The sequence below is a fragment of the Nelumbo lutea genome, chromosome 7, assembly GCF_056320005.1.
Source record: "Nelumbo lutea isolate HS-2025 chromosome 7, American lotus-T2T, whole genome shotgun sequence".
NCBI lineage: Eukaryota > Viridiplantae > Streptophyta > Magnoliopsida > Proteales > Nelumbonaceae > Nelumbo > Nelumbo lutea.
In genome coordinates, this window is record NC_142690.1 from 14,801,087 (window position 1) to 14,811,107 (window position 10,021).

The following is a 10,021-nucleotide window of genomic DNA, read 5'->3' on the forward strand; positions in this document are numbered from 1 at the left end:
GGAATTATAAACGTGGTAGTGAACTAGGTGTTATTTATCAAAATTCATGGATGGGCTTTGATTGATCAAACTCTTTCTTTACCTTATCTTTTCCATCATAGATTTTTCCATTTGTTGAAATGCCTATGTGGATCCGATGTGGCACCATTTTTTTCTAAAAACGACCATGATTCCAGACATACCCCTTGTAAATATGAAACTCTGTTTAATTTAAGTTTTAGCCTTTTAGGTATAAAAGGTGGGGTGGTGATTTTCAATTGGAGGGGACAGAAAATTTTCATACCGGTTGGTTGTAGCCTTGTAGGCTTGCAGCTCATCCGTTGCCAAATAATGGCGTGAAAGGTGTTAAGTTGCTAACTACTAAGCTTTCATGAGCCAGGACGGAGTCTTTACTCATGGAGGCAGGAGACCCCTCAGCATTCAGTAGTAGCACACGTCGGGCCAGAAGTACGGATCGTCGGGCTTAATGAGACGTGATGATGCACGATCCGGTCGGTCCTAGCTGCCTATTAGCTGTCGAGCTACCTAGTGGCGAGCTGGATTGATTGTTGAGCTTCGTTGTTCTTTAGAGACCTGCAAAGAATCAATGTCAGAGGACCTGGGGTGGCTAACCCGGCGAGGTCGCTCCGATGCTTAAGTCAATACTCTCATAGTACACTGCGAGCTAAAAATCACAAAGTATGAGAGCTAGAATATGCTTAGTTGCCCCCCCCCCTCCTATGCCATTGGAGTTGGTGCCTTTATATAGGCATAGTTTGGCGTGGGTTTCACGCACCACATTCGAGATTTCCGAGAAGTCGGTTAAATGGTCCAAGATTCCCTAAGGTAACCGCCATGCACGTTGACCACCCTCCGGATCATTCGGCACGTGGGCCAACTTCCAAGGATCATGGGAGTGTTTGGATATGCATGCTGAATTTGTCGACAAACGCGTATTGTAGGCCGCCAGGTTGACGCCTGTGTCAGGCTGCCAGGTTGGCACCTAGGCCAGACCGCCAGATGAGACACCATCAACTTGGCTAAGGCAAATTGTTGCATAAATAATTCCGGGTGTCATCTACTTGTCCTAAGGTGACATGTGTAACAATATCACTAGACGGTCAAATCCGCCGTCATCAAGACGTTAAGAGCTTCTTATTTCCCAACGCCTCCGGTTATCTGCAATCGTGACTCTCTTTAATTTCCTCTCTCAACCTTTGTTTCATCGGCTTTGAAGTTTGAACCTTCACAGGCTTCTCTCATTTGCTTCATTGCTGGCATTTCCTCCCAGAGTTTTTATTACCCACATCACTTTCTCTTTCCAATGGTGCCCAGTTCAAGATTAGAACGAAGAGGTCGGTAAAGTCTGTTCAAACACAATCCTTTTCTTGTACATTGGTTGGTTACTTGGTGAGATGAAGTCGGTCTTAATTGATGTTTTTCCTTTGCAATTGAATGGTTTAGTGTTCTGGTTTGAAATACTCTTTTCTACTATATTTGTTTTCTCATTCAGTTGTTTTGTGTTGAATATGTTCTGATTATCGTTCCCATTCTTCTGTTGTATTTCAGTTGGAAGTTTGAGACCTTGTGTTCTTTTTTTTTTTTTTTCTTTTAAATTGTAATATTCCAAGAGAAAATTCTAACTTTTTAAAGAATGGTGACGGTTTAAAAGTGAAGTCCATTTGTTTTATTGTTTTCTCTTCCATGGACTACTTGAGTATGAAGCAGTTTCGTTTTATCGATTTTCCCTTTATTTTTAATGATTAATATTCTGTCCTTCTCACGTTAATTTTGTGTGAGAATTTTCAGATGGGTTTCTCTCGTTTTGCAATAAATGGTTAGCTATTTGAGTAAAGCCCACCATGTCCAGGTTTTTTTAACTTTATTTTGCTGCTCAATTGTTATTTTGCGTTGAAGCTCTGTCTCTTAAAGGAGAACCTTACTGCTTTTTCTATCTTTTTGGATATATTTTCCTCCCATTAACATGGACGGAATATTGAGGATTTTCGCCTTTTTTTCTTCACTAACTGCAGCCATTTTTGCCTACTTTCATTGATGAGCTTTCTTTCGACTTTACTGAATTGCTCAGTTATAGTGGTAGGGTTTAGAGTGACTAGTATTTTGGATTTTTCAGAACTTCACCAGATGCTAACCTTAGTAACCTGTTTTTGTGTATTGCAATCTTTTTTAATTTGGAGATTTTCGTGTATTTAAATTGAAGAAATTTTCTTTTTATGTTCCTGAGTGAATTGTGCAAGTATAGTTTTTTTTTTTTTTTTCATTCTTGTTCTTTCTTCTTATTTTCATTTGATAGTCTGTTATCTCTTTTTTATCTGTCTTGCTCAGCTACATTCGGTTCTGTGAACAATTTAGGTGCTAGGGAAATACTGGTCCAGCACTTGCTTGTTAGTGAAGACAACCAGAAGCTTCTTCCAGAGTTTCAGGAAAGAATATCAGGAGGTTAGCTCTTAAAAATCTCTATAATCATACATCTGGTTTTTTGTTTTTCCTTTTTGTTATCTGATAATTATAGATTAATATTGTTAGATGCTCAGATTGATTGATTTTAGAAATAAATGTTTCTTATTTCCTTTCTAAGAAGGTAACAAAATGATTTTGGGTTGATAAGCTGGCAAGAGGCTTCTGGCATGGCAATTCTGGAAGCCTTTAACACGTGCATGTTAATAGAGTTATCTTTTACATATTATCATGAACTAGCATTTTAACATAGTTGATTTTTGTATGTTTGCGATATAGAAAGGATGTATGCAAGAGTATGCTATTGTACAAAGAAAGTTATTAATGGTATATACATAAGAGATGAAAATAGAGATATATTTAGATTAAATTTGCTCTACATTTATAAGCGCCTTAATGGATGAAGTTCCACGATGATAAGATTGAAGTTTACAGAACTCCAGTTGCCTTGATGCTGCTGAGTAAAATGTTATTGTATTTTTCCATTTAGGAACGGATTTGAGTGAGTTGGCTGTAGAACACTCAATTTGTCCATCCAAAGAAAATGGAGGGATCCTTGGTTGGGTGCGGAAAGGACAAATGGTATGCTCAAATTTAGAAGTTCTAAAAATTCTTTATATTAAAATGTCATGCTGCACCTCAGAAACCTTCAAGATTTCTCTGTGCTTTTCTTTTTTTTTTTTTTCTTTTCTTTTCTCTCTTTTTTATTCTTTTACTTTTGTATTAATGTATAGAAGTCCAGTACAAAATCATATGGGCAAAGTTCCCAAACTCAAGAAAGAAGGTAAATCAGTAGTGGACGGTGTGACTGTGGAGATCATGATTGGTTGGGCATTATCATTGTGGACTCAACTAGCTTTTATGTGTCTATTCAGACCCACACCTTCCTGCATCAATTCTCATCTGATATAGATTTGGCATGTAGACATGTGATGGTGTCATAAGGAAAGACTATTGAACCCTGTTTGGTAATGCAGGATGTATCTTCAAGCTGCTTTACCACTCTTCAGACTATCAGGAACTTTCCAAAACTATTCTACCCTATAATACACTGTTTAATTACCATTCCAACTGCTTCTGCATAGCAGAAAAGAGGTATTTTGCCAACCATTATGAGAGGCAACACAACTCTGTTGATATCTAACATAACCTCTTAACCTTTTGCACCCGGACCATTCACCATGCCTGGACAATGGATCAATATCTGTAACCATATAATTCAGTGATTTTTTGCACAAGTCCTTTGAATGGAAGGACCTACTCACTTCCACTCTGAAGACCCAGTACAAAACTGGAAGGAGCATCACACCTGATCCCTTAATTTCTCAATCTTCTAAAAGCAAATTATATGGAAGGACCCCAGTACAATATTTCATTTTTGTCTCCACAGGTTTCTCGCTTTAACATATTATAACCAATGCTTGTATGATGGATTTTTCTTGGTGAATTGTAACCAGGTACCTGAGTTTGAAGAGGCTGCATTTAGTGCACCTTTAAACAAAGTTGTACAGTGCAAGACTAAATTTGGATATCACTTGTTTCAAGTATTGTCTGAGAAGTATGTCTGAGAAGCCATCAATGTAATATTCTACTTGATATTCATAAATATGCAAGTGCTAATTCTTTTTATCCTCTGTGTGTTTGCATGGGGCAATTACTGCTTCTAGAGAGGAACTTTTGCTTCAAGACATTGATCCAAATGATCTTTATGTGAAAATGCAAGATCCAATTTTCTTTAAAGAGGCTCAATTGATAGATGTTCGAGAACATGAAGAAGTGTAAGCATGCAAATTTTACTTTTCTGCTAAAAATTGCAAGAGTACTGAACATCTTCAATATGGGATAATTGGTCTTTAAGTTAAAAAAAGTGAAAGTGAATTTCCCAAATGTTTATCCTTTTTAGTTTTTATTTCTTTGCGTCTGTCTTTTTTGGGGGGGGAGAGGGTTTATAGAAGAAGTAGCAATTTATGATATTGGTGGAACTTGGGAAGGATGTAATTATCAATGGAACTTGCGTGTTGTCGGTATCTAAGGAATTCAGGGTGGATGTCTTTCAGTGTTCTTGGTCATTTAACTAGTTCCCATTTATACCCTTTATAGTACACTCAATATGACTTGTTTGATTCCAACTTATTTTGAAACATTAAGAATATATGACATCCCTGCATAAATCTAGCTTTCAAGAAGTTACATAAGACCTTCCTACTCTGACTCTAAGAAGAAAATGTATGCTGCAATTTTTATAGTTTTCTTTATTCTGTCAGTCATGGAACAGTGGTCTCCTCACAGGTCAAAAAAACCCTATGTAGAACCATTTATCCTATGAAACGAAACAAATCTGTAAATTGTTTTCCTTGGCCTTGATTACAGCTTTCTTTTTTATGTTCTTGTCACTTTTATATCAGTCAAAAATTTCTTATTTTGTAACTCCCTGATAGTTTTTCAGACGTTTCTTTTCACTACTTACTTTTTTCCAGTAACATACAATCTAGTAAGAAAAGAATGGTGGCACAAAAAATAAATTACTCTATAACACCAAGAAGAATTTGGAGCCTGGAGGCCTCAAAGGCAGACAAAACAAATTACAATAGCACTCTGAATAATAGCATTAACCTGATAAGGAAGTTGTCCAGTACAACTCACTCCTCCCAATCTCTCCCTTGGAAAGACTGTCTGCTGTCAAACATTAAGTTGGCAAACATCACTATCTATCTGGATGAGATATTTATTATGGATATGCAGATTCTTTCCTCCCTAATGAATTGGTTCAAACACCAGGGGACCACTGTATGATCAACCCTCCAGCCTAGCTATCTCTCTAATAGCCTTTTAAATTCCAGCATTCAACTACCAAGTTCTCTACATAGCTAACTTTTTCCTGTCTCCTCTCCCACAAGAACTTTTGCCACTCTCTTGCACTTCTATCCATATCTTTCCAAAATTAGTTTCTTCTTCTAGATCCACTTTCCTTCTTCTAGACATTACCTTCTCTATTCTTTATAGAAGGATGCTTGGAACAATTTGCATATTGGTCACCTTTTGGGAAAAGACGACTTGTAATGCTTTAGTAAAGGCTTAGGGGTGGGATTCAGCTACCCCTTGTATAGTTGCTCACTGTACATGGGTCTTGAAATTGTACTATATACTGCTGACAATTCTCAGGCAAATTAATGCAAAAAAAATGCTTTTCAAAATTAAAAAAAAAAAAAGAGCGTCAATGATCTCTTCCAATTACTGTTAAACTTATTAACTTGATTGAAACTGATTATCTTAATAAATTGGGAATTATAAGATAGCAACCAATATTTTTCGATACCACCACTCAAGGCAAAAGCAAAAAGAAAAGAATCTAGAGATTTTCACACTTCATAAATTGGAAATTTCTGGGATTTAACAACAATGGTAATTCATTATTTGGGCCAATTATGAGCATTTATCCGTTTTTTTTTTCACATGCTACTGCTTTCTGTTTCTGTGTATTTACTTCTTTAGTTGTTTGGTGAGAACAGTGCCCAAGCCTCCTTGCCAGGTTTTCAGGTTCTTCCCCTTCAGCAGTTTGGAAGTTGGAGTCCAGAAATAACAACTAAGTTTGATCCCAGCAAGGATACATATGTTTTAGTAAGTAAACATTTCCCAAGAGAAAGAGAATGGTCTGTTTCTTTTTTTTTTTTCTTTTTATGTGTGGAAAGAGATTTTATTCCTGATTTTAGATTTTTTTATTGATATATTCCTGAATTTAGATTTATGTTATAGTTAATACAAAATTTAAGGAATTCATGTGCATTAAATTATTAATTTCCATTTAAACATTGGACCCATTGTTTTGATGTGTCCATTGGCCTTTCAGTGTTAAGTTTGTTTCTTACATACATTAAATTGTACTTCCTAATGCAAAAAATAAGAATTTAAGATGTGTAATATGTAATCTGATATTTTAGATGGGAACTACTGGATTGATTGGTCAACTATTGGGAATTTTGCAACTTATGACACCATTCTATGGACACCTAATGAGAGGTACCATGCACCAAAATCAATCTGATCAGATGGCAAAATATTTTATCAGGCTTTGAACAAAGTCAGTTGGCAGATGACTTCTGATCATCTGTAAAGGTTCTTTTTCTGGCATAGGTAGCCAAAGTGGAACCTATCAAGTTTTGTATCTGGGTTTCTGATAGATAACATATACCCCTGATTTGGAGATGGTTCTTTATTATCACTGTCTTAAGCATGACTCTTGTTATTTGTTTTATTTGTAGTGCCACCATGGAGTGCGGTCATTACAGGTTGCTAATTGGTTGCAGACACAGGTAAACTGCTATCCTTTAACAGTATATGTTGTTTTTTTAGTGTGTTCATTGCATGTCTAAGGCCATTTGTTCTTCTTAGAATCTGTTATTTTGACACAGATAATGGTTCACTTCAAGCAGCAATCAGCTGGGTCAGGCAATTTTCTAAGTATTTGATACAACAAAAAGAATGGGTCTGGAAAAAACTGTGATTTAATAAATAGCCTGGCCTAGCCTAGTCAATCATGGCTTTAAAGTCAGACCAGGCTGCTGGTGTTGATAGAGACACCTACTGCTTTCATGTTTTCTACATGTGCTCTCATGTGTAGCATAAAAATCTTTCAATGGAAAGGGTAAGCTGGAAACAATTTGATTACTTAATAAAAGCTTGAGGGCGAGGACTTATGGCTTTACAGAAAATGTGAACCTAGACAAAGTGGAAATTTTGGGCCATGCATTATTGCCCATCAAATCCAAAAACTGCCAAAATGGCAGCACATCACGTAAACAAAACAAACTGGCAAACAATGAAAGTGTAGCTGCATAGATAGAGCTTGTAACTCCTTTTATGCTTAGGTGTATTCTCAGCTTGTTTCTGACTGTACAGTAGCTATATGCCTTTACATAGATAAACATAGAGGGTATATATCAAAATTTTCTACAAAAACAAAAGAAACCCCCTAATTTTTTGAAAAATGAAAATAAGAAAAGAAATCTCCTAAATATATTCCTATTTGTTGAGTATTTATTATTTTCTGGTCCATAATGGCCCTAGACCTTCTTTTGGTTGCTTTGACATGCCCTGTCTAGGTGTAGTGTTTGTGGCTGAAAGAGTCAAGAAAGGAGGGCGTAATTTTTTTATTTTACCCATCTATTCAAAGTAGCTGGACCTTTAAGCAGGTGCACTGTTTTGAAACATTTTAAAAACAATGTATTGAAGAAATCTTGGATAACCATGCTGCACTAGTACATCTAGGAAGACTAGTCAACTCAAAACTAATGAGATGATCATAGGAGTGGCATCTACTTCTACTGAAAGCACTAGACCTAATATTAGTGGTGCAAGTCAGGTAACTGATTTGAAGAATTTACACTACATCAGGCATGGGCCCTCAAGCTGAGCCCATTCAAATTTTAAGAAATGCTCAACCCAAGCCCGCCCAAGTTGCACCCCTCTAGGTTGATTTTGATGGTTTTAATCTTAGGAAATCTTGGAGAATCAGGCATAGGGGTGCTTTTAGAGACACCAATAGGAAATTTCAATTGACCTTTTCAGGACCAATAATATAGGACAGGGCAACTCCACACAAGCAGAACAACAAGCTGCACTTCAAGGATTTATAACCACTTATGGTTTTCAAAGTGGTGATAGAGAGGGACTCAAAGACTTATTATCATGGCTGAAGGGTGACATGGTGGCCCATGAAACCTGAGACACCAAATTAGGGAAATAAGACATTTGACAGTTGGTCTGGATGCATCTTTCCCTAGGTACCTCAATCTGCTAGCAACCCTTGCTTACTCACTAGCCCATGATTATGTCAACAGACAGGCAGTACTTGGAATGCCTTTTGCAATAAAAACTTCTGGTGGTGGTGTTCTTGAGGGGCTCTACTAGGAGCAAAGGGGAAGCTATATGGCATCTTCCATATGGAGTTGTACATCACAGAGTATATGCATATTATGTATAAATATACACCGTACATATGGCATCATTAATAAATTTTTTCAGTTACTGAAAAATGGTAGCAGAGTGGTGCAACTGAAACATTCATGAGTATTTTTTAACAATGTAATTTTACCATCTTATTTGGTATCGTCTTCTTTTCAGTGCAACATATATTGCTATTAAGCTTCTCAAAATCATTATATAACAGACTTGGTGGAGTTCCTTGTCAACCTAAGAAATTGTGATGCTTTTTGATTTTTGCCTATGATAATGAATAACGTTAAAAAGTTTTATTTGGTTACAAGGTTGTACACATGCACTTGATAACGAAATATAAGTTATCTACACTGGCTTTGCATAAAGTGTAATCTCTTTTGACTGATATTGTTTCATTTGTTCAGGGCTTCAAGAGGGTATTCAATGTGTCTGGCGGAATTCATGCATATGCAGTTAAGGCAGATGCCTCCATTCCTACTTACTAAGATGGATTAATTGCCCCGTCCAACAACCGACCACAAGAGAATTACATTGTATGTATCAAGTTGTTTTTGAGTTAATGCCTTCACCTTTTAGTTTTTCTTTCTGTGTTGAGCTTCTATGTTCAGGGTCTGTTATTTATTTATCTTGGCCAGGATGGTGAACCAGTCGTTTCATGTCAAATTGTACCAGATCAAAAGGCTATACTCCAGTAAGGACTGTCAAAAGGTTGAGTTAGCTGGGACCCCCGCCATTTGTAAATTTTTTCTATCTGTAGTGTAGCCAACCTGGGGATCTTCGTTTGGCTACATCATTGAGAGAGAGAGAGAGAGAGAGTGTGTTATGGCTGCCAACTTGAATACACTTTCTAAAGCAGCCGTGCGGTGACAGAACTGAGTGAGCTGCCAACTTGATTTTACTCTGGTGACCAAAAATTTACTGAGACTCTAGAAACACCTAACTGGTAACCTTAGAATCCCTATTGAAAACAATAGAATACCTATAAAAAAGACTTCAACTATGGGTTCAACGCCATGGGTTCCTTTTACATCTATGATTTTGCTACTTCAATTCAAGTTGAAGTCTTGTCCCTTTCAAATCTGTTTTGACTATGGCTTTCTTAGCATAGAGGTGCAGATTGACTACACATTTCTCATCAATGTTATAAAAGATTTGACTCCTTTCCCCTGGTCAGCGTCTTACACGATGAAAAAAATACACATTTTCCTTAACTCTGGATATTTCTCTCTCACACTTTGCGGGAAGGGAATCGTTGTGCTGACTTCTCGGCAAACAAAGGCAACTAACGAGGGCCCTTTCATGGTTTTCAAGTTTGTATCCATTTTCTCTGTGGGTCTGTCGACTCTTATGCATGACTATTTTAATCTTCCCACACTTCGTATTAATTAATTAACTAGTGAGGACCCGTGTGATACACAGGATTTATTAAGCGAAAGCTTAATAATAGAAAGGGTCATTTATTAAAATCTATCCTATAGTTAGTAATTTACTAAATCACTACTTATAATTTGCAATGGATTTAATCAATCTTTCATTAGATGACGGTGGAAAATGATAGCGTTGACCTTAATGTTTATTTAAATAAATTTAACTAAAAATAAATAAAATA

At 36.7% G+C, this 10,021-nt stretch overlaps 1 protein-coding gene across 4 annotated transcripts; it reads left to right on the forward strand.

The window, feature by feature from the left end:
- The first annotated feature begins 1,155 nt into the window (after positions 1 to 1,155).
- Positions 1,156 to 9,465, forward strand: LOC148845247 (rhodanese-like domain-containing protein / PPIC-type PPIASE domain-containing protein). 4 transcript variants are annotated; one of them, XM_088952948.1, is made up of 9 exons: positions 1,156 to 1,334; positions 2,326 to 2,439; positions 2,948 to 3,039; positions 3,915 to 4,015; positions 4,125 to 4,235; positions 5,967 to 6,075; positions 6,717 to 6,767; positions 8,817 to 8,945; positions 9,021 to 9,465. In XM_088952948.1, exons 1-8 carry the CDS (start codon positions 1,304 to 1,306, stop codon positions 8,895 to 8,897), a joined length of 690 nt encoding a protein of 229 aa, XP_088809074.1. In that variant the 5' UTR covers positions 1,156 to 1,303; the 3' UTR covers positions 8,898 to 8,945; positions 9,021 to 9,465. The 4 variants fall into 4 exon arrangements, with proteins under 4 accessions (XP_088809074.1, XP_088809073.1, XP_088809076.1 ...); XM_088952947.1 differs by having other exon boundaries at positions 9,048 to 9,465; XM_088952950.1 differs by having other exon boundaries at positions 1,157 to 1,334; positions 2,353 to 2,439.
- The last annotated feature ends 556 nt before the right edge of the window (positions 9,466 to 10,021 follow it).